Source organism: Styela clava, chromosome 12 (assembly GCF_964204865.1).
Source record: "Styela clava chromosome 12, kaStyClav1.hap1.2, whole genome shotgun sequence".
NCBI classification, from domain to species: domain Eukaryota; kingdom Metazoa; phylum Chordata; class Ascidiacea; order Stolidobranchia; family Styelidae; genus Styela; species Styela clava.
This window is the reverse complement of record NC_135261.1, coordinates 1,382,081-1,404,582: the sequence shown is the minus strand read 5'-3', so window position 1 is coordinate 1,404,582 and position 22,502 is coordinate 1,382,081. Positions and strand designations below refer to the sequence as shown.

General features: G+C 36.3%; 2 protein-coding genes across 2 annotated transcripts; both read left to right on the top strand.

Moving 5' to 3' along the window:
- Positions 1-2,593: 2,593 nt before the first annotated feature.
- LOC144430418 (uncharacterized) lies at positions 2,594-3,439 on the top strand. The gene is made up of 2 exons (XM_078118352.1): positions 2,594-2,683; positions 3,120-3,439. The coding sequence occupies exons 1-2, from the start codon at positions 2,614-2,616 to the stop codon at positions 3,437-3,439; spliced, it is 390 nt and encodes a 129-aa protein (XP_077974478.1). The 5' UTR covers positions 2,594-2,613.
- Positions 3,440-5,942: 2,503 nt separating this feature from the next.
- On the top strand, positions 5,943-9,601 carry LOC120329755 (uncharacterized). The gene is made up of 6 exons (XM_078118350.1): positions 5,943-6,036; positions 6,544-6,689; positions 7,296-7,358; positions 8,113-8,222; positions 8,587-8,728; positions 9,473-9,601. The coding sequence occupies exons 1-6, from the start codon at positions 5,943-5,945 to the stop codon at positions 9,563-9,565; spliced, it is 648 nt and encodes a 215-aa protein (XP_077974476.1). The 3' UTR covers positions 9,566-9,601.
- The last annotated feature ends 12,901 nt before the right edge of the window (positions 9,602-22,502 follow it).

Genomic DNA, 22,502 nt, shown 5'->3' with positions numbered 1-22,502 from the left:
TTCCTTACGCATAATAAATTTAGCGAATTTCGGTTTTTCGGCAACTTCATAGAGACATGGAAGAGAAATAGTTACTACCATAATATCACAGAAAAAACAAATGTACATGTTACAAAGTTGACGAATAATAAGCACAACATAATGACCTTAATCACAATTTTTTATAGCTATTACTTTGCATAAAAGCAGGCCATGAGAATTGCTCATTACATGTTTGGTCTTTCTATATTTAGACAAATGTTTAATCTTTCAGCCCTATTTATAACAAACAATCTATAGATATGATCAATATAAGTATCACATGACGCATTTTATGAACTTCTGAATTTATTGAAAATAATTTCATTTTTTTAGGAGTAATGTGTATAAATATTCACAGACTTTCCTATCTTTGCGTTGAATAGCCTCAAATAAGGTAGTTTGCTGAAATTATTTCATTTTTCATGTGTTACCGCGCATGAATACACAGATTTTCGTTAATATGCCGTATAGACTGAACAGCGATTTAACGTAGTAGGAATAGGAGGTTACAACCCAAATTCTTAGCTTTTGGTGTGGCAGATGTTAGTGTTGCATGGGGTACATTTTTAGGTGCTCCTGAAGTATGCATACCAATATGGCGGACACCGGAACGTAGTATGTGTACCAGGTTAGGGTTAGGCCATAATATTACTCCAATTTTCCTTATTTTAGTTCTATTACTTGTTCGGGGACTAGCCAAGTGACTTCCGTAGTATTTGTACCTAAAATTATGGCCTAACCCCAACTTGGTACACATACACGTTCCGGTGTCCGCCATCTTGGTGCGCATACTCCAGGAGTACCCATTTTCACCTGAGACATAAGTGGGACATAAGTTTAGGTTTGAATTACGGTGTAACCAAATCAGGGCAGTCAGGCTACAACTAAAAGCAGTGTAACCCAGCCAAAAGATCGCGAACCAAAATTGGTTCGCGTAGAATTGCTCTTAAATCGCTTGTCTTTTTTAATAAAAATATAAAGCCATTGGTTTTTATTTCTAGTAAATTTCATTGTTTTATTCTATACTTGGTATTAAACTTATTAAATAACATAATTGTGTTAAACATAACTAAAATATGTTTGAATATTTTACATATTATATTTATTATAATTTTTTTTTTTTAAATGATGTGTATATGGATCAATGAATTAATTTTACCTTTCTATGCCGTTTACTTCCCTTTACGTAGTGTCATCCTCTATTGTTACGTAAAAATCGAGGTAGACACTGCTTGCTGCAATAGCGAGCTGCAGTTTATTTATCTGCTAAACCGAGTTTAGCGAACATGAGCGATTTTTTTAACATTTCGAAGGAAAATCAGGCAGAGACGAGGAGGAAAAATTAACCTTTTGTCCTCATTTCTTAGGTTTTCATGTTCACAAACTTTAAAAGGCGTAAAGTAAGCATTAACGATCACAGAAATGAGTTTTATTTAAAAGAAGCATTTTTTTGTAAAAGTGCGCTGTGAGTGTGTTCCTGATAATTTGGCGCGGACGATCACAAAGTTAGGAAACCGCTGCTATTTAAAATTATAGTAGCTTATCGTGCGCAGCAAACACCAATTGAACAGGATTTCTTGAAATCTAGCACAAACTATTTTTGAGCAATCGTTGCTGTTATTTAAATTAGCATGACTAAGTAAACAAATAAGAAAACACAAATAAAGCGTCGCCGCCCACAACAGACAATTACTTTTCCATTAAGGTTGTTTGTATTGCAAAACCACAAACCATTACTGCGATCTGAATGCTTTGTAAAAATAGTACAAGGGTATTTTAGAAATAGTACAAAATAAAATCGTTTGTTTTCATTAGCTATTCAGACAAGCATTTATATATTTTGTATAACCCAAAGTATCGGTTTATGCTATGTCATTCCAAAACCGCATAACCACAATCCGTTACCGTGAACTTTATCATGTCATAAGGGTTTCATAAGGTGTTTGTATTGCATAACCACAAACAATTACTGCGATTTAAACTGTTTGCAAAAATAGATTCGGGTATTTTTACAATCATATCGTTCGTTTTCATCGGCCTTTCAGGCGAAGATTCATAATAAAACCAATAGAAACGATAAAAATTATTCAGACTTTCGCTCGGAGTAGGAAGGATGACGGCTAAATGGTCACACGGTGTCTTGTCAGAGCTTACAATAGCTGTAAGAATAGAACTTGAAAAAATTTGTCAAAACTGCTACAGTGTGCAATTTGATTCCGGGGAATTTGGCGTTTGTCAAAATCAGGAAAATCTCCCAACAAATTTGCCTTTTTATTTTCTAGAAGCAATGCTGTTCTGGTAGTTTTAGCTCAGACGTTTGAGAGAGAATTTCTTATTATTGGACGCGAAGTGAATTTATATTAGAATCATTTAAATTGTTGTTGCTGCTATTATTATTTTGATTCCCAAATGTATCGATCATATTTTTTTAGAATGTAAATTCTTTCTTGGAACAATTATGCAAAAATTATAACAAACTTTAATATATGATATATTACTTAAATGTAATGACATAGAAGATATTTTAACCGAACTCATTTTCATTCAATATTTCTATTTTCAGTCTCATGAATACATTAGCTGAGTAGCACGATGCTGGGTCCAAAGATTCAATATTTCATTTTATTGTCTTTAGAAATTCGAATTGCTATTTCATTGAAAGGTTTGTTGATTTTTTTTTATCTAAATAAGTTGTTTCAAATGGTGGGGAGCGCCACATAACAATTTTTGGTGCTCCAGAAGTATGCGCACCTAGATGTCGCACAACCTGAACTCTAACCGGTACACACATACTATGTTCAGGTTGTGCGCCATCTTGGTGCACATACTTCTGAAGGTCCCTATTTTTGATGGGGCGTGGAGCTAATGATAAATAAAAATATTTGTTAATTTGATCATGCCCGCCCTGTTCTGGATATTTAATTATTAAAGTCGTTATTGATTCTTTGAACAGTTACAAAATTAGCCAAGTTAGTATTTTAATAAATAAACTAATAGCTCGCGCAGCCCCTAGGTTCCCTGCACTGGGCCCTGGAAAACTTATGCACTTTGGACTTACAGTATTTGCCGATTTCAATAAATTATATTCATATTAACAGCGCCGTCATCATCATTTTATTACGAGAAACGTGGCATTGGAATATTTCACGATAAAGTGACGTACGAGACGGCTTCAGAAAACTGTGAATCTTGGAGAGGAAGACTTGTTGTCATTGACAACCCTAGTCTCCAATCAGCCATCGAAAATCACCTAAAATCTTCAAACGCGTATTTTCCGTCCGACTGGAAATCAGCCGATCCGTTTGAACCTGGATTCTATGTCGGAGCACACGATAGAAACAACGAGGGGAACTGGATATGGCTGAATTTGAACCCGGTACCAAAGCCTGGAAGCGAAGTAATATTTTGGGCAAAATGAAATAAACAATTTGAATGTGTAATAATTCTTCTGAATTTATCCATGTTTGCGTCGCAAGGTTCAAGACTCACCATTCACACAATCTATACCAATTTGTCAGAGTCCCAACCAGTGTTCCCTCTAAGGTGTGCGCGTGTGCGCGCGCACACAGCTTTCAGAGGGTGCGCACACGAATAGATTTACTGCGCACAAACGTATTTCGATGTAATGTAACAATGTGCTCGGTTGGCAGGTTGAGAAAGTTTGTTGTTGACCCACTTATTACCCGGTTAGAACGCCGAAATTTCTTCATTGGTTTTTGCACAAATATCAGTCATTTCCAAAAAAGCGCGCACACACTAAAATTTCTGCGCACACATACTACAAAAAATTAGAGGGAACATTGGACTCCCAACCAGTCCGTATATATCAATGAGATCTAACTTTGTGCCACCTTCGCCACCTCCATGACTCCTGCCTGGGGCCATTTTCTGATAATGTTACCTCTTATACCCAACTTAAAATAATTTGGGAGATAAACAAATTATAGATGTTGTTATACATGAGAATGAATGAATTAAAGGTTGAGTAAGAGTGAATTGTTGGACACGTAGTGGACATAACGATCGTTTCAAATATTATGTTGTTCTTGTTCTTGTTGTTCTTGTTATTTGACACAGAATAACACACCTAGTGGAAATATTGAAAAACCGCTTTTCTCTTCGAATACCGGACCAATTGCCTTGAAATTTTCAGTGGTTGAAGATAAAAATTTTCATTCATTTTATTCATTTTAAATATTTCTGTTAGCTCGGTGAGATTTGTTTTTGTTTGCTATGACGTTATTAAACGTTCTGCGGACATCGGACGCCATTTTGTGTCTTACTGTACTGCTTCGCTTGGTGTGAATATATTTGTGACTGTGACCCCTTTATTTCCCCATGACCCCCCCCCCCCCCCCTCTCCCATTAAAAACACAATTCGTTTCCACTTATTTGCTCAACATTATTTTCAATTCCCACAGAAGTTTCAAAACTGGGGGCCTTTGGAACCGAACAATCACGGAGGCGAGGATTGCATGGTACTACTTATGCTTGATGCATTTCCACAGTTCGGATACAAGACAGGAACATGGATGGATGCTGACTGCAATCAGCGGAAATTTTATATATGTGAAAAAGGTCCGTGAATAAAATAATGATTTTATTAGTTGGTTGACTAGTTTGCATAGAATAGTACTTGGCGCGTTTTTTTGTGGTTTTTGCACGCTTAACAAGGTTTTTGTTATTTTTGACTGTTTTTACAGAATTCCACGATTTGACCTTGCCTTTGACGGTTTTTGCACATTTCAGCGTGATTTTTGGTAGTTTTAGCGACAATATTTACACATGTTAATCTTTTTTTTTTGTGCGACAACCGTCAGAAACCCAATTTGTTTGCGAGAGTCAATAAAAAACTTCAGAAACGTATAACATGTGTTTTACTATTAATGTGCGTCCTATTACGCTCCAAAAAGTCATTTTTTAGTTTCAAAGTAAGTAAGATGCGCAGGTACCATTGGAATTTTCTATTCAGAGAACGCATAGCACTGTATCAAAATTATCACCATGCTGCAGTCTATGATACCCCAATAGCAAAACGTAATAGCAAGCATATTTGGAAGCTTTGAATGAGATCAAACTGTATCTCCTTCAGACAAAATTATTTCTGTGTAAATACTGTAACTATAAAATTACATTTCATGTTTTTAGATATTCTTGTACCGTCAATGACAAGTTCAGGACGTTTCATGGGTAAGTATTACTCATAAACTGTTTCTACTCCGATTTGCTTATAACACCAGAGGCATAGGCAATGGGTTGAGGATCTGGCCTCTCTTCTGAAATGTAAATAAATTTTCCTGTATCTAACATAGCAATTTTTCGTAGCTTGGAACGCTTTTAGACCCTCAAGACTTTAAATAAAACACGGTAGATGTCATTGTCTAACTTGGCAATTAGAATTTTCTTGTTCAATCTCTGTTACGCAGTGTTTTCAATGCCCTTAGGGGCCATAAGCGCTTAGGATTTTGGTTTTCTATATATAGAAATAATTTTAATGAAACTGGCGTTCTATGCTATCTGAAATCGAATGAGTAAGTTTCGATATATTCAATACTAATTGCGTGCAAGATACGATTAATACGATTGCAACATTTCTCGTACTTACAAACATTGATAGAATGGTTCAAGATGATAGGCTACTTGAGAACTTTATTTTGACCGGGCCAATTTTGAGATATGTGTTTCATTAAACACTGAGGTACTAATGAAATTTATCTATATAAATTTCTGTGGTGCCCCCATTACCTTGGTTTCCTAAAAGCACTTGCTTATTCCAATTAATGGCACTTTGTTAATCCAACACATCTAATAAAGAAACATTTTAAATATATCTAACAGACAGACTTCAGCAGGATTCAAACACAAAATGCACTGAACAACTCATATCTGAGACCGTTGATGTCCCTTTACATTTCTATCCAATGTGTGATAATCGAAGAGGCCTCAACTACATTGCCAGATGGGAGACTTCAACATTGGACTACAAATGGATGATCACTAATAAGGGAGAACACAGTAAGACTGCATTTTTATTCAATACACTGAACATCAGTGGCTTATTTCGTAAAAGAAAACTAGAGAGCGACGCAAAAATAATTGAATGCCAAATTATCTTCCTAATTTTCAATAGTGATAAAAAAAGTCATAAGTTTCTACGATAAAATTAGAAAACATAAGTTTATTCTAATTAATCTGAATCCAAAATCAACTGTTCATCTTGTAAATGTAAACAAGATAGGAACATGCGTTTAATACAAAAAGTCAGCATATTAAAGCAATTGAATGAATGCTTTCAAAAAATTACCAAATCACAGTCACAGTAAAGTAATTAAGCAAGTCCCAAATAATTTATTTAAATTAATTTAGTCATCGTAAACGGTACCTATTGAAGGCCTTTGCTTGTTCCCTCGCTAGAATTTCTCCTTATACGCCTAGGCCTAGGGGAAAACGAGTGCCCACTGACCAGTTCCAGTCATCTTGCGTTAGGTCATTGCAACCAGTACTTAATTCTTATTTCTACAGTCGAAATTGAAACCATTCCGAGACGATCTCTTATATCACACGTAGAAGATGAGAAATTATTCGTTGATAAAATCTACATAAAATGGAAATCCGGGAAAAGATTGGGATCTCGACATTCATTTGCTGGACAAAGAAAGGCAGCTGAGGTGATTTTAAGACTCTGAAAATTTTGCATGAAAATGAAAAATCAGGCTTGCCTATAGGACATTTTTCATGTTCAATCCTATGAGAATTTAAGCGTGGGCTATCCCAGCCCGCCCCACGGGAATCCAATTCCCATGGACAACTCTCTCAGTCTCCTATAACAAAATAAATAATAATTACAAGTATATGAAGAACAAAAAGAGTAAAAACATTTAAAAGGTAGTAGAGTACTGCGACCAAGTTTAGAAGTTTAGCTCTGATGTAATCAGGTCGGTGTAACGGGGGTATTGTTCTACGGGAAATACGAATGTACAGTGTCCTATCCCATTCCACGGGAGTTATTCATAGGATTCTCATGTGAATCTCATTCCCATCCTGTCGGTGTCCCACCACAAAATAAATATTAAATACAAGTGTATGAAAAAAAACACGAGAGTAAAAAAAAATTGAAAAGTCTTGTTCTGCCACCCTAGCCAGTTGAAGTGACCCAGAGCCTCGTTGAGATTAAAATTACATAACATTCAATAATAACCGAATCACACTAATGATAAATGTATTATATATCATAATATATTTTGCGAACAATAACAATTATTATTTTTTTCTAGATCGGTATAATTCATGAAAAGCATGCAACACTCGGGAGAATTGGCTTTACATTTTTAATCAAGGTTAGTACCGCTACGTGTCAATAGAGAGCTAATTTGCTTCATGCTGATCGAGTAAAACAGTGCAGTACGTATCTGTCGAAAATATCATTAAAATAAATTCAAATTTTCAAAAATAATCCGTATTCTTGCCCTACCTTCTTTTTTATCGAGGGATTTTGACACCTGCAGTTCATATAAAGCTATTTATATGTATCCACTGATACCCAAGGATGTACTTATTCCCGAAAGTCAGAAATTTTGGGTTTGGTATCGCTGACCAAACAAGAAATCGATGATGGACATATAGACACAAAAGTCTAAACAACGTAGTAAGGGTATGCAGTCTGTCACAGTATACTACCCGTACCAGCCGCCATGGTGTCATAAAATCGTGTTCCCACGGAGAAATTTAAAACAGCAACATTTTAGATGAAATATCAGATCCCATAGAAAATTTACAATAAATAACAATCTTTACCCTCTGAAAATTTCAAGGAAAAAAGCGATTTTTTTTCATAACAAGAAGAAAAATACCAGCACGAACATAATATTGAAACGATCCGTATGTACATACCGTGTCAAATTTATTACACCGTGGGCACGTTCATCAGTTTGAACTATAAATCTGTAGTCTGCGACGTCATGGAAAGTATAGTGCAACCACATATTATGTCAATGAGATTAAAAATCATATTATTACCTTGATTATTAGTGCAAGTATTGCAAGATGTGTAAATGTTGCAACAACATTAAGTGATAAATTTTGATTTTCTAGACTCGCCACAACCCTCCCAATGTGGAATGGAAAGACTTAATTGAAGCAGTGACAACAAATAGGACGTTGGGAACAAGGACTATGATAAGCAATCCGCCTTCATTAGAAAAGTAAGAACCTTACAAAGATTTTTAATATCGGTGTAACAAACATAGAATTAAATAGTGTTTACTAGACGAGTGAAAGAAAGCAGAAATTTCAGAAAATAAATTACTCTGACCTTTTGCGACCATCAAGTACATGCATCTGAATCAAATAACTGACTAACTAATCCCATATTCGACATGGACTGGTAACCGGACGAGGGGCTGTGGTTCACCATATGATTGAGCCGTCTTGTTGGCTTCCCCATCTCCGGGATAAATATGTAAATCTTGTCCTATTTATTCAAATCTTTTGTCTATTTGTGCGTTTTCATGTCCACTAATCAAAAACAACACAAATTTCAAAGACATTACCACTTCTTTTCTACAGCTTCCTAAGTGACACTCACAACAGACGAGGGAGACATATACGTCATATACTAAACCAACCAATGAGATACGAGCAAGAGAATGGGTGTGGCAAAGTCACGTGGTTTATATTCACGCGCATAATTCATATATCTACATCACAGGTGAACATGTCTTTAATATTTTTAGGAATTTTTTTTTACTTTGATTTGATCGGCGATATTTTACGGTCTTACTAACAAACATGTACGCCTCTCTCACACACACACTCCACCAACACGCCCATACGTTCTAAACATGATTAGTTATAACTGAATTTTTCGTTTTTTATTTTATACTTTACACACACAAGCCATATTCACACATACTTTCTAAATGTTCACTATCTAAATTTTTGATGATCGTATTTTATGGTTTTCTTACAAACACGTACACACATCCTACACGCACTCACATGCATACCATTAAAAGCAATTTTGTTCTGTAACTTCAGTTGTTTGGATTATCTAACTATATATATATTCTTTTTTTTATTGCAGTGAAACAATTCGAGGAAAACTCATTTAGACCGTTTTCTAGGTTTTTATTAGTTTAAATATCACTGCTATTCTAAAAAGAGGAAAAGAAAAAAGTACAAGATGTAGCAACCTTGACGCAAGCTAACCAAATAAAACCCAAGTTTTGCCATGCGACTATTAACATCTTCAGATCGCTCGACGATGGTGCCGCGTTGGCCACATTAGGTGGCGCTAATTCAATTTCATCACAATGACTAACGCATTTAAGGCCACTCTAACACAAATATCCACCTATCCACCAACACATATTCAATAATCAAATTTATTTCGTTTTTCAATTCAATAACTTCATTTTTTATTTATTTAACTTTATTTTTCTTCACATCACAGCTAACCCTTCTAAAGTCGCTGGGACACGCATATCAATCAACTAAAAGCCTTAAAAGATACAGAGCAAGGAATATTTGCATAACAAGAAATTAATGCGCGGAAAACAATGGATTTCTACTCATGAACATTCACTGTGAATAAATTTAAACCAACAAAAATATGACGTTTTTATATTTACTTATTTATTGTCAGAGGCGTATCTGGGGTGTGGCAGCCATGGCAGCATTGTTCCTTACGAAAATTGTTATCAGATACACTATGGCGTCACAAATATTTGAAGTCACGTGATTTCTCGAGAAAAATATTTCCACAATGACTCAACAATGTCATTAAAAGTTAACGACAAACAAATCTATCAATGTTTAGCGGTATTTGCATCTTTATACGTGAGGCTCAGCATGCGTCGTAATGGATGGGCACAATATGAGTCATAATATACAGTTAAAAAATACTCCCGAAGTATGTGAACTAAGATGGCGGACACCGGAACGTAGTATGTGTACCAGATGAGGGTTAGGCCATAATTTTATTCCAATTTCTTTATTGTAGTCCTATTAAGAGTTCGGGGACTAGCCAAGTGACTCCAAGCATTTGTACCTGAAATTGTGGCCTAACCGTAACCTGGTACACATACTACGTTCCGGTGTCCGTGATCTTGGTTCACATACTTCGGGAGTACCTCGTTAAATTCAGAGAAGATGGTATATTAACGTGAAAATCCGTGACCTTTTTTCGTACCAAGTATTCGTCAAGTATACCTCCTGAAGTATTCGTACCAAGATGGCGCACAACCTGAACATAGTATGGGTATCAGGTTAGGGTTGTCCAGGTTGTTTGTCATCTTGGTACAAATACTCCCGGAGCGGCCTAATAATATTAGGACTTGTTGTTGGTTTGTTGCTGACGAAAAGGTTCCCTGTGACGTCACACGAAAAATAGCAACGTTAGCGCCTCGACTGCACCAATTCCTCAAAGTCTTTATTGAACACTTTTAACTTTTGTAAAAACGAATCCCATAAAGGCCAAAGAAATTTTTAAAATAAATAAAAATAATAACCTTCTAGCGAAAAATACAGTCGTTAACTACTGAAAAAGTCAAAGCAGTTAGTCCAGTAATTCATGAAAAAGGCGATTTTTTTCATAACAACAAGAATAGGTCGTCTTCGTGTCTAACTAGGGACAGGCCACTAACCTGTTAAATTGGTGCTCCCGAAGTATGTGTACCAAGATGGCGCACAACCTGAACATACTATGTGTACCAAGTTAGAGTTGTTCAGGTTGTGCGTCATCTTGGTACGAATACTTCCGGAGCGCCGTTAATTAAATTTCCAAAACATGTTACAAACATAAGTGTATCATTAGTAGTTAACGTGGCGTCTTCAATATGATATAATTATCAGCAATGTTATGGTATTCTCAACGACCTGGAATCCCTCTGCAAATATTATCAGGTAATTATCAAAGTAGGAATGGTAAAGTGAGAGAAAAACACTTCAATGTTGAAAATATCATCGAGAAAACATGATTATTCATGCATTTGCATTTTTGTTTTTGTGAGAAACGCTGGTCTTTGGTGCCAATTAGTTCCGCCCGTGAGTTACAGAAACGGACAAAATTTCACCACCGAAACGCTGACATTGATAAATTAGTTGTTCTTCACTTGAACCATTATATTGACAGAGACACGGCGGCATGAGTGCGGTTCCATAGAACTAAGTTTACATAACTTTGCCTAAGTACGAGTTTCCTTAGTTCTGACTGAGTGCGTGTAACCTTGCCGCAGACGAATTTTTTCAAAAAATGATCTGAATGTTTTCTTTTGTTTTGCTTAATGAATGGGAGCTTAACAATAACCAAGAAGTTTCTTTCAGAAGGTAATACCCGTAAACTTGTGAACGATAATTATATTCCAAAACAAATGTTAAAATTCTACGAAAATTTCAGAAGATATAATATCGCACAACGAAGCCGTAGCCAGGAATTTTTAAATGGGGTTTAAGGGGAATATTAAATTTCTAATTGCCAAGTTAGCGGGTCTGGTGTTGTCAAATGTGGGGTTTCAAAAGCCTCGATTGTCTAAACAGCGTTTCAGACGAAAAATTGCTATGATGATACAGAAATATTTTTTTTACATTCCAAAGGAGGAGTGGGGGGGGGGGGGGGGTTGACCCCCACCCCTGGCTACGCACTTGCATTGAGCGCGAAACTATATTAAGCTAGTAACCATACCTACAACTCCTATGGTTCATCTGATACTTCGAAGCATCATCGAAGCTCATATGTAAAATAACCAGTGACTGTTTTTTTTTTGGAAGAAAGCTCTCTCCAAGCAAGTTCGCGGGCACTCACTCAGAAGTAAAAAAGACTCATCACTGCAATGATTTCAAAAAATTTGTTTATTAGCTTGATTTGACCACAAAACCTATTTGATTTGAAAACATTCGCTGCCCTGTAGGATTCGTATAAAAGCCAAAAAACAAATTGATGTAGACTATTCCACCCATTTTAAATAAAAATAATGCTAATACTGGTCTCATTGGGATTCGAACCCACACCAGAAACAAATCGATGTCGACCATTTCATCAATGAAAATGCCAATGTCTTGAGTGGGATTCGAACCCACGTCAATAAAAAATCAAAGCAAAATCTTTCACCTATTTTTCAGAAAGTGAAATTACCGCCCGTGATAAACCAAATCCGAACCCCGAGCGATACGGGTAATTAACTCCATATAAAAGGCGCCCGACTTGACGAATCTATTTTTAACTCAGACCTATTATTTAGAGTTCAATAACATTGCGGCTGTCAGTTCAAAATGCTTCCGAGATGGGGATTAGGGTTGGAATGTGTGATTTACTTTGGGTTTTCAAGCAAAGACAGGCAACTTAACAAATTGTTCAATACCCTTATAAGCGTTAATCCTATTAGAGTATTATGTCTATTTTTATTAGTATATTGTAGTGGTATCGTTTATTAATAAAAACTACTTACAAGAAGAGGGATTATGATTGGAATGTGTGTGGACTGTAATATTTACTTTTCACTGGAGATCTGGGCTTAATAACTGTTCGATGCGCTAAAAAGTATCAAGTCAATTCCATTACTGACCGTGTCAATTCCAAAGACCTCTTCTTCTAAAACGTATATTAACTGTAAAGTAGGCAGAAGAAAGTGCTATAAGTAGACAGACGGGTCTTATTTACCTTAAATCCATGCACATTTGCCACAAATGTGGAATTGTTATATTGACCAGGAGTGTAACCAGGAGGGGGGTTGGGAGTCGGGACTCCCTTATAATATGTAAAAAAAATTCTGTAACGTGCATAGCAATTTGTCGTAACTTGAAACGCTTTTTAGACCCTAAAAGCTCTTGAAACCCACGTTTCCGGCCCCCGTTAGCTGTACGGTCTTACTTGGCAATTAGAATTTTCAGGATCCCTCTTTAAGATATTCCGGCTACGCCCCTGGCGGCAAAGCCTTTGTTACTCTTTTGATTTAATTTTTTTAGAGTGAGAAAACGTGAGATGTGCGTGATTCTCTCGTTTTAAAATTTGAGAGAATGCGTAATGCGTGTAGTCAACCTAAAGTGAGAGAAAACTTTTGCGTCAAAACTTACGCAGTATGAGAGAGAAGTTTACGACCGTATTAAGAAATACGCCGTGCATGGACTGGATCAGTGGTTTTGAACCTTTTTTCAAGCAACTCAAATTTAAAAAAATCAAGTTTGTAAAAGCTTTGACCCAAGGATATCCTCAAATACTAAACGGCATGTAGTGCCTTCAAGGAGTCAAATATAAATACTATATACAAAACAATAATTTTTAAAATATACACCATTTATTCGGTAATGCCGAAGTATGTGAACCAAGATGGCGGATACCGGAACCAAGTATGTGTACCAGGTTATGTTTAGGCCATAATTTTAATCCAATTTTCCTGTTTTTAGTTCGATTACGAGTTCGGGGACTAGCCAAGTGATCCACGTAGTATTTGTATCGGAAATTATGGCTTAACCCTAACCACATACTACGTTTCGGTGTCCGCCATCTCGGTTCACATACTTTGGGAGTAACGTTTGTTCTACGTCAGTGCTCTTCAACCTTTTTGTTATTGCGGAACCCCTGATATCATTTTTCGTTTTTTATGGAACCCCAAATAACAAAAATAAAACACGAAATACTCGTAACACGAAATATTTGTAATTCAAATATTTCTACTTCAACAACGAAACAGAAAGAAGGTAACAAGCGTGAAATTCAATGACTATGTTGTTCTTGCATTTCCCTTGCAATCTTCTTGAATCGTGGCTCCACGGCGCTCACAGCAATTCTCATACTCATGTCTACACTCTTTAAAAACTTCTTTTTTGTTTTTAATAGTTGTTAAAGCAAAAAATGATGATTTACACAAATATATATTGAGAAATTGACACAGAAGTTTTAATGCTTCTTTTGCAATTGCTGTACCCTCTTTGTGAAGAGAATTCCAAAAATATTCCTTTCCATGATTTTCAAAGGTTTCCTCCGAATTAATATCATTACGGATATCTAGAAGTCCTTCTTGCTGTTGCGCACTCAGAAAATTACCCCAAAACGGGAAAGAAGAATAATCATTTTTTGCAACATTACTGGCCCAGCAGTCAATTTTTCCTTTACGCGGAACCTCTAAGGAAACCCTATAAACTCACGGAACCCCACTGCATGTGTTGCGGAACCCTAGGGTTCCGCGGAACCCCTGTTGAAGAGCGCTGTTCTACGTGAAATTGCTTCAAAGTGAGAACCTACTTGCTTTCCATCAATGAGTTTTTAAAATCGTGTCGTGGCTTTACTTAAGAAAATAAATGCTGACAAGTTTTTATGCTTCGATACTTCCCACATATAATTTACAATTAATCTCGAGCAATACTTCAATACCAAATATAAAATAAACAATAAAATCCACTAGAAAATGAAATCAATAACTTTCAAGTTTTTTGTCGATGATAAATAAAGCACAACCAGTGTATAGCAAAACGTTGTAATTTGCCGACGTTTCGAATTACCCCGGTTGTGATTTATTTATCATGACATGGATAAACCTGGTGGCAATCATGCGCTTTTCAAGTTTTTGTTGTAAAAACAGGCGACTAAGTTTTGGGTCGCGATCCAAAGGTTGGGAAACTGCGGAATAGATAGCGAGTATACATACCATATTATTCTGCACGACTGTTGAATGAATAACCTACACACAGTAAAACATGTCGAACGAATCGGCAAAAGATATTCCGTTACCGGATAAGTTATAGTGAGTATGTAAAAAAGAAGAATTCATCGTAAATTGTCACGGCCATACGTCTTCAAACGATTTGCACCAGAAATGCAGATTGACATTGATATATTAGTTTGTCGTAACTTTAATGACATTGTTGAGTCATTGTGGAAATATTGACTTCAAATATTTGTGACGCCATAGTGTATCTGATAACATCTTTCGTAATGAACAATGTGGCCATGGCTACCACACCCCAGATACGCCCATACTATAGAATCATTCCGAACTCTAACCCGAACTGAATAATCACTGATTTGTTATTTCAAAACGCGACGGGTGTGTTTTTCTCGAATATCACAATTTTTCATTAGTGGCAGAGGCTTTGTACCAAAGATCCCTAAATTTTGGAACTGCTCACGCCATTGAGTTATGTAAGTATAAGAAACAACGTCAAGTAAATATATAATGGAGTTTACCGATTGCTTTATTTGGAATGGTAGAGCAAAATAGTTTGCAGTGAGAAATAAATTTTTACGCCTTGTCCAACAGCATTTTACTCTATCCTTGAACGATTTACTGACTTTTCCTGGTTTGCTATCAATAATCCTTTCCCCAAATGAACCAGCCGAGATAGATGGAAATGCGCGCTTATATACCTTGGATAGCTTCGACAGCGCAGTAAATCTGATAGATTCGATATTGTTAGATATTAGTGGCCGCTTGTATCTAGCCTTGTTTGTAGCGAAAGGCACGAGTAGGCGTTGTATGAAATCCTTATACAAAAAAAAATTTGCCCCTCTCCCTTTAGGTTGACTACGCTTTTGGGGGAATTTCTGCACATCGGTTATTCCACGCGCGTAATTAGATTAGATTGGCGCGGCGGTATGGCTCAACGGGCTAAGCGTTAGGAACACGCTCGCCACCGCACCTCTAATTACTCTGCGTGGGTTCGCAGGTTCGAATCCCATGCAGAGATGGTTATGTGCGAGAGGATTGCTGGACTCCTCGCCGTCGTTGGGTGGTTCACGTAACCGCTGGTCGGTTACGGCATCCCCCACCACCAAGTCCATGCTTCCCGTAACTAATCCCATACCCGACTTGGAATGGTAACCGGACGAGAGGCCGTGGTTCGCCATATGGATAAGCCGTCTTATTGGTTTCCTCTCTCCGGGATAAATATGTAAATCCTTCTCCTCCTCCTCCTCCTCCTCCTATCAGTGCAATTCACACGTCAGTAACGCGAGTATACTTAGCAATATGGCGCTTTAAAAGTATGTGTACCAATATGCGGGTAACTAATTTTGTTCGCCGACTGAAACCTATGGGCAGGGGGTATATTTGCTTGATATATTTGCTATATATGAATAAAAAAATACCAACACGAACAATAACAACATGATGGCAAAACGATCCATAGGTACATTTCGTGTCAAATAGGGCTATGAGAATGATTTAGGAATGCCATGATAGCGTAACGCACATAATTATAGGTTAAAAAATGCATGAAAAATTGATGCAGCGAATTTTCAACATGAACGACACCTATTCGCTTATCTATGCTTCGATCAATCGGATCCGAAACTAGGATGTCACAGAAATTGCAAGTCGCTAACAAGCATCATTACGACAGGTACTGTTACCAAATTTGGGAAGTCGAAAACAAAGATAAAGAGTTCAAAGCAGATGTAGGTAAAGCGTACGTAACAGCGGTGTCGCTTCCTTTTTCTGACCGCCATATTTGATAATGATCTGTCGTGGGAAATCTTTGAAGTGAAATTTAACGACTCGAATTAGGGCTATTATTGGATTATGGATGGTATGGCAGTTCAATATGTTGTTTTGATATTATGATACTTTAGGTAAAATTGAATCTACACGAGTTTACGTGCAAATATGTGTGTATTTTATGGTACTTCATGTGAAATTTAACCCCCATGAGTTTACATGCAAATATTTGTGTTATGATACTGCGTGTGAAATTGAATTTACATGCATATATGTGTGTATTTAATGATACTTCATGTGAAATTTAACTCCCATGAGTTCACATGCAAATATGAGTATGTTATCATTCTTCATGTGAAATTGAATCCACATTTGTTTACATATAAATATGTGTGTTATGAAACTTCACGTGAAATTGAATCAAAATGATTTCACATGAAAATAAGTATTTTATGATACTTGTGAAATTGAAGACACACGAGTTCACATGTGCATTCGTGTCGCGTTACAATTGTTTATCGGCGAATGCTTGGTTTTGAAGGAATATCACGTACGTTGCTCTAACTGAGAGAGGAATTCTTCGCACAAAAAAGTTTATTTATTATGAAGGGCTCAATTCCGCTTTCACACCAAAGAATACAAGCTTTTGTTGACACCAACTTTCATTTCTGGGATAATAAAAAATTTTACGCTCCGCATCACCTACTTAATTTATTACAGCTTTCGTGAGCATGAAGGGCTAGAGACCACACTATCCGAGCTCTCTCGAATTGTTTATGCTCGCAGATGATTGCTTTATTAAGTAAGGCTATTTTTATTAATTAATTATTAAATTATTAAATAATTAATTAATTAATCAATTAATATTAAATAATTAAGCATTGCGATTTAGTTAATCGTGGAGTAAATACAGAAGGTGGAAGCACAACAATCAGTCTAACGTTCCGAACAATCCCTTATCTTTGTTTACACAGTTACGCATGGCTGAATTTGTAAAAAGAGGTCAAACTCGCACATAATGACCTAACAATGTCCCAACAATTTATCAACTTACCAGGACCTGCTAACAGAATGATAATTAGGTCCCAATGCATGTTTCAAAGTGAGTGAATTCAAACAGATTTTAAATTCAACTACTAACAGATTTTGTAGTTGAAATTGAAGCATTATAATTGTTCGAATAGTGACAGCGTCTTTATTCGTTCGGTCCAGGAGAGTTTAGCAGTTTTTGTCCGTGCCATATAACCAACCTCAGACATTTAGCTGGGCCACATAAAGAATTAAGCGAGGAAGACAAGTGGAGAATACGGATAATGCTTAGCTTTACAGTAATAAATGCAACGCATTGACAAGAGAAAGAAAACATTATGCTTTTTTTCCATGGGGCGTCTTTTCAAACATAAACTTGTCGAAATATAATTTTATTCTCTATGGGAGAAAATCTGAGTGCAGACAAGGGCCACACTAAATGGCTTAGCGGGCCGGATTATGGCCCATGCTCAAATCTGTTCTGAACAAATGCCAACTTAAAACTCTACATTTGCTTCTCCAATTTCATCTTCAAGGGGGAACTCGAATCTCACTCGCCAAAGACACAAAATAACGAAATTCTTTGCCATTGAACTCTTGAAACTACGTGATTATAGTATAATTCAAAGGATTAGTGTTTTGGTCTTCGTGTGAGATGCGCAATGTTTTCATGTTTCTTCAAGTGACCGGAACGATCTTGTCGCGTAATTGTCTACGCGCACTTTGCACCGGTTTACAATAGCTAGGGGAAATCGTGCAACGCATGATGGTGAAAAAGTGGTTTTTGATATGAAACCGTCATGCTCTGGTACCCCCTGATGGGTGAAAGTACCTAAAGCCGAGTCACGAATCGAGTCTACCCATCGGGGGCGTAGCCTGGCATTTTCAAAAATGGGGGGGGGGGGGTGGTATCTGAGATTTCTAATTGAAAAATTAGACCGTGCCAACTAGCGGCTTTTATTTTTACATTTGAAAGGGGGGTTCCGGCTCTCAACCCTCCTGCTATCCATTGTTAGTCCCATGTTCTAAATTCGGAAATTTTACTGATAAACTCTGATAATTTTGATCACATTCAATTCGTAAGATTAGTGGTTTGGTCTTCGTGTGAGATGCTCAATGTTTTTCATGTTTCTGCAAGTGACCGGAACGATCTTGTCGAGTAATTGTCTACGCGCACTTTGCACTAGTTTACATTAGTTGTCTAATATAGGGATGTCGTGTCGACATGCGAACGTAATCGGTGAAATTCAGCATGAAAGTGTCATGTTGTGATATCATTAAAATCGAAAATAACGCAAGTCAAGCATTTATTTTACAAACTTTAAGTTTAATTTGTTGAAAAATATAAGAGAATGTTTTGTTTTGTTTGTCTCATCACCAAAGTGCATCCAATTACCGGTACTATTCTTGCAAGGTCATTTTCACAATTTACTAATATTTAAATGTTCTCTCCATTGCTTACAACAAACTTACACACGTCTTGTTTTGTTTGAAGTTAGATATTTCCCGTGCCATGTGCAATCTTTTCTAAATAAATATAAATGTCTCCCTCTCCATAATTTTGATCATAATTTCTTGAAATAGGCACCATTGAAATAGGACACGAAATGTACAAATGGAACGTTTTGTTACTATGTTGTTATTAGAAACCTTTATCTTGTGTTGTGTCGCTTTACTCTTTTTAACTACTCGTTCAATTGCTTTGGGATTTTCATTGGGTAAAAATTGTAGATTTCGCTAGAAGGCTAATATTTTTATTCATTTTCAAAATTTCTGTGGGCTTTATGGGTATCATTTTTTTTGTTGCGATGACGTCAGAAAATTGCAATGACGCACCTCGGGGCGGTTCCGCGTCCGCTTTTTGATGTTCAGTCCTATTACGAGTTTGGGGACAAGTCAAGTGACTCCCGTATCTTCGTGTCCACATATTTGAGGATCGCTATCTTGATTCCTATTAGAGATATTTCGGACTCTCTATCTGTTTCCGAGACCGAGACGTAATTTGCACTTTTCTGATGTAAGATCGTATCAAAACTATATTTACTTCAAATTGCTCGTGTAAAAACCATAATTGGACTCATAATGGCCATATCTGAGTTGTAAGTGGAAAGTGAACGAGAGAAACCCAGTTCCGCCATTGCGACACAAAGTTCCAGCCGTATATGCAGTAATTGGATCATTAAATTTATAACATCCTGTTATCGCAGACACTTTTATAAGAAATAGAAGCTCAGGTTTGCCGTCGGTCTTAACAACCGAGTTTTGGTATTTATAGTTTTTTTTTTGAGTTTGTTTCGTTGTTTGCTATTCCCAAATTCATCTGTCTTGTGAATATTTCAAATGACGGCCTAAACGCGACCTGGGATCAAGAAATACAACCCCAGGTCTGCCGTCGACTTTAACAACCACATTTCGGTATTTATAGTTTTCTTTTTGTTGTTCTCGTTTTTGCTATTCCCGAAAAGCTATGTAAAAGGTATCTTGCGAATACTGCAAATAACAATTGTTGCAGATAAAGATTCAAGTTCAAAAAACAATTGCTTTTTCGTAGGAGAGTCTACTTTTTTTAAAAAAGGTATAGGTCAAAATGTTTTATAAAAAGAAGATGTTGCTGAACATGATCAGTTTGAACTAGTCGTCCTAATCCTTCAGTCTTGATGCACTGTGCTTCTTGTGTTTAACTTACATGAGGCAACGCCATAGAGCGGAACCACGGGAATTAACTGTTTCCATGAAAATACTGCATCGACTGTTATTATACTTTGTGTGAATTTTCCAAAAAAAGTTTATTCTACCGGAGACCATATATATATAGTAACGACTTTCTTATTACTTTTTATATATTGTTGCGTAAGCATATATTACTCGTAAAACTTTATGTAATCGTGGCCAAAAAAAACTTTTCTCTTTTCTTTTAATGTAATTTGTATCAATATCTCCAATTTCGCCGAGGTAAAATACCGGAACCCTATCTACAATCTAGTGGTGATTCCACAGTTTATTATTCCCAACTCATATGGTTTCCCTAACTAATTGTCAAATTGTTTTATACAACCCTGCGATGTACCTTTTTATGTGGCCCCTGTTTATCATTCCAGCCATTATTTTGATTGATAGATTCCAAATCCATTATGTTCAAACAATTCATGCTCAACAAAGTGAAAGTCCTGTGGAACGCCAAGAAATGAAACTTGAAAAAATGAGGTGTTTTAATGTAAATTGAAAAGTAAAGTCAGTTTAGAGCAGGGGTGGGCAACCTTTTGTTGCTCGCGGGACAAAATTAAAGGTTGCAAATCATTGGCGGGCCGCACATATTTTTAGAATGTTAAAAATCGAATCGGTGACCGATGAATCACATTTTATCACACAGATAAGAAGTTAAATTTTAAGCAGCGCGCGAATACTGAAATTTGAATATTTTTTGCGCCATTAAACCATTTGCACTTAGCCTCAACTTTTCTGCGTCTTGTTGTCATTTGTCTAAATTATAATTAAATTATAGGCTCATTAAACGAGTAATTGTGAACTATATACTTGTTACGTTATAATATAATTTAGTCTACACGTAAATCCTTTTGCGTAAAGAATATAATCGACAAAACAGCTATAATTTGTTATTATAATTCCGTGAAGCGTCGCGGGCCGAATTATATTGCTCCGCGGGTCGGATCCGGCCCGCGGGCCGTAGGTTGCCGACCCCTGGTTTAGAGCCTAGCATTGTGGCTCCCTCCAACTGCTCTGTGGCCCCCGGTTGGTAACCGCTAGTTAAACCTATTTCTATCTCAATATTTAACATCTGAGGCTATGCGTGTTTGAAACACACTAGTAGCGCAAAACGCCTTGCGTCAGAAAACATACAAATACGGAGCCTGAAAACACAGTTATTAAGCAGTACAAAGAGAAAATCAAAACTGGAAGGCAACGTTTATGAATGTCCAGTCTAGAGGTTTGTGGCGGGATTGGTTAAAACATGAAATACTTCACAGTTGCATGCAACCAAAAAACATCCAATCCAGAATATTGACTACTAGACAAGTTACAAAGTGAAAACTTTTCACAGTTTCCACAAAAAAGTAATATTCCATTGAAAACATTGAATAACAATTTCTCCACAAAACGCATTTTCTCAAAGAAATTAGATATAAAAAAAACAAATTTTTTCCGTGTATTTTGTCATTAACTTTTTCAATTTCGCCGAAGTAAAACTACCCAAACCATATCCACATTTTCATGGTGAATCCACAAATTGCCATTTTTAAAACGAAAATAAAATCAATTTTCGTTTTCCTGAAATTGATCCTGTTTATTGCCAAATATAGGACTTAAATAAACTTTAAAAATAAATAATTTTGAGAAAATTGGGTCGTTGCAAATAAAAATAATTTACCCATATTATATCACAGGAAGACGTCTTGAACATTTCAATGTCACATAAATTTACTTTTAAATAATTTCCATAAATTGCTATGAAGCCCAAATGTTTCTGATTTCCTCGGACATCGAAATTTATAAAAAGAAACTTAATGAGACTTACAAATAGATGGAGGTTGAATTGATATATTATACTTGCTTTCATTTTTTTTAATTTTTTTATATGATGTCGGCCGGACTCGCTAGCTTATATGGTCCAACTTGGCAACTAGAAATTTCGGAACCCTTTCTTAAAAATTTCTGGCCACGTCCTGGTAATGACACTTTTCATAAATTAATCAAGATTTTTTATTGTATTTGAGCTTCTCCTTACACACTGTATATACTTTTACCAAAAAATTTTATGAATCGACGCGTGTTCTGTGGTCTGTTATGAAATGTTAAATTGCGATTTTAGGGCTTTAAATGATGCGGAGAGGTTTCACCTTGTTTTAGTTCAATGTCGGAATCACGACATTTTGATTTTAACAAAACCGCATGTATTCATGTAATGAGTTACAAGCCACGGCTTATAGAAAAATATTGTTTTGTGGAAACTATGATAATAATTGGAATAAATTCGTGATAAAACGTGGATGTATTTAAGAATGTAAC

What these genes read in the sequence shown, in the direction of transcription:
- LOC144430418 (XM_078118352.1), top strand. Translation starts at nt 2,614, where the DNA reads ATGCTGGGTCCAAAGATTCAATATTTCATTTTATTGTCTTTAGAAATT. An exon ending in AATTGCTATTTCATTGAAAG is followed by an intron (nt 2,684 to 3,119) that starts GTTTGTTGATTT and finishes TCATATTAACAG; the next exon opens with CGCCGTCATCATCATTTTAT.
- LOC120329755 (XM_078118350.1), top strand. Translation starts at nt 5,943, where the DNA reads ATGTGTGATAATCGAAGAGGCCTCAACTACATTGCCAGATGGGAGACT. An exon ending in CACTAATAAGGGAGAACACA is followed by an intron (nt 6,037 to 6,543) that starts GTAAGACTGCAT and finishes TTATTTCTACAG; the next exon opens with TCGAAATTGAAACCATTCCG. An exon ending in GACAAAGAAAGGCAGCTGAG is followed by an intron (nt 6,690 to 7,295) that starts GTGATTTTAAGA and finishes ATTTTTTTCTAG; the next exon opens with ATCGGTATAATTCATGAAAA.